Genomic DNA, 1,912 nt, shown 5'->3' with positions numbered 1-1,912 from the left:
GAGGTGTGAGAAGGAGGGGTTCACATGAAGTTATCGCTGCTGCTGATAGATCAGCACCACTGGATTGGCCCCACCCCTGCCCTGCCAGCCCCCGCTGAGGTCCCACAGGGGCGGTCCATGCTCCTCCCGCGTGGCGTGTGGATAGCGCGCTGGCTGCTTGCTGCTGTGCTCAACGACAGATGGCCTGAACTTCGCGACCCTTGAACTGGGTGGTCTCCGTACGAGATATGTGCTGGGGTGTGTGCAATCTGGCCAGTCTTTAACCATTCTGTCTCTTTCGTATTCACATCCCCCATTCCCACCTCCTTCCCTTTTTACGAACCCCCCTAACGACTTGATACCCACCCGTCGATAAGTCAATTCAGTTTCCTTGCTGGGTTTATTCCGCCACGAACCACAACTTCGACCAAACCTACACCACAGAAGGATAGCTGTCCTCGTTCTCGAGCTTCACCACCACCACCACAGCAAATAGCACACCACATCTCCCACAATGGTACGCCCTCTACCACCACCACGAACCACATCAATTACCATGCGGTAACTAACACCACCTGCTAAACAGGCCCAAACACCCACCCAAAGGCGAGCCAACCAAAAGTTCGCCAAGGAGAACGAGGCGCGCATGGGCAAGAACATCGAGCAGATCAAGAAGAAGGTCCCCAAGGAACAGCTCAAGTCGCCAATCAGCCCCGTGTGGTTGGGTACGTCCTCTCTCCTCCCCCAACACCATATATCCCAGCAATTGCTGACGATAAAAACAAAAAAAACAAAAAACAGGCGTCCTAGGCTTCATCATCTTTGGCGGTCTCGTCTTTGAGGCGCTGAGCCGTATCTTTGGCCGGTAAATAGCCCACCAACTACTACCACGAAACGTCAATTTGTGCACCGAACCGGGAAATTTGAGAGGAGCGGTGGAGAGGAAATATACATTCCCGCCGAGCTTTTGAAAGTCATGCTGCCAGAGGGGGCATACACACCAAAAACACCGGGTCGCGGAGATGGGATGGGACACCCATCAAGGAAGGGTAGCGGGCGCTGGCTGGAGGTTGCCAAACCATTTTGTTTGCGCTTCTTGTTGTACCATGTCTTTTTTTTTGTGCGTTTATTTTGTTTTGTCATATTGGCCAAGAAGAAAAAAGCCATTGATTTGCCATTTGGAGTTCTTGTTCTTCTCTGTATACATATATCATATACCGTGCTGGTGTTCGGCGCCGAAATGGACCCAAGTTTGCAGCATTGTATCTACAGCTAATCCCCGGACTTTTCACTCCCTGCGGTCATCATACTCCCTCCTCTCTCTGTGCTCCCTCCGACTCCCATAATCTCTCCGGCTCTCATAATCCCTAACCTTGTGTTCCCTCCTCCCCTCAAACTCCCTCCTGCCCGCATACACCCTACTCTCCCTCAACACCTTCCGGTAATCATGCTCCTTATCCTCCACCACCTCTTCCACCTTTCTCCCACCCCAAAACCCCCTCTGCCCTTCATACCCCCTCTGGAAATGCCTCTGTTCCTTCCGGTTCCTGTACCCGTTCTTCTTGTTCTTGTTGATCTCCAGCCCAAACCTCGCCCAGTTGGCCCACCCAACCACCCCCCACAACACCACCCTCCCCGTCATCATCTTGTTGTCCCAAAAGTACAAGCCCAAATCCCTCACCCTCACCCAGTATTACAACTGCTGGTGAGTCGTCACAGCCCCACTTCCCACTTTCGCACGCACTTTCAACGCTAAAAAGGCAAGCACCGGCAGCCAACAAACCAAGAACAAACAAACCCAAGAAACCACACTAGTCACGCGCCCAGGCCCAGTTTTTTGCCCCCCAGTCTCGAATTTTCGGGCGGAAGGCAGCCCTGAACTGGCTGTTTCAAATTTTGCCAAAAACTGGTTTGAAGTCCAAACGGGGGACGG

The 1,912-nt window shown here is 52.8% G+C and overlaps 2 protein-coding genes across 2 annotated transcripts; one reads left to right on the top strand and one right to left on the bottom strand.

The window, feature by feature from the left end:
- Positions 1-493: 493 nt before the first annotated feature.
- PODANS_2_5710 (uncharacterized protein) lies at positions 494-848 on the top strand (the record flags this gene model as incomplete). The annotated part of the gene is made up of 3 exons (XM_001911301.1): positions 494-496; positions 566-704; positions 781-848. The coding sequence occupies 3 exons, from the start codon at positions 494-496 to the stop codon at positions 846-848; spliced, it is 210 nt and encodes a 69-aa protein (XP_001911336.1).
- Positions 849-1,267: 419 nt separating this feature from the next.
- Positions 1,268-1,624, bottom strand: PODANS_2_5705 (uncharacterized protein; the record flags this gene model as incomplete). Its single annotated transcript, XM_001911300.1, has 1 exon — positions 1,268-1,624. The coding sequence occupies one exon, from the start codon at positions 1,622-1,624 to the stop codon at positions 1,268-1,270; it is 357 nt and encodes a 118-aa protein (XP_001911335.1).
- Positions 1,625-1,912: the final 288 nt, after the last annotated feature.

Source organism: Podospora anserina, chromosome 2 (assembly GCF_000226545.1).
Source record: "Podospora anserina S mat+ genomic DNA chromosome 2, supercontig 2".
NCBI lineage: Eukaryota > Fungi > Ascomycota > Sordariomycetes > Sordariales > Podosporaceae > Podospora > Podospora anserina.
The sequence above is the reverse complement of the archived record's forward strand: the minus strand, read 5'-3'. Positions and strand labels throughout refer to the sequence as shown.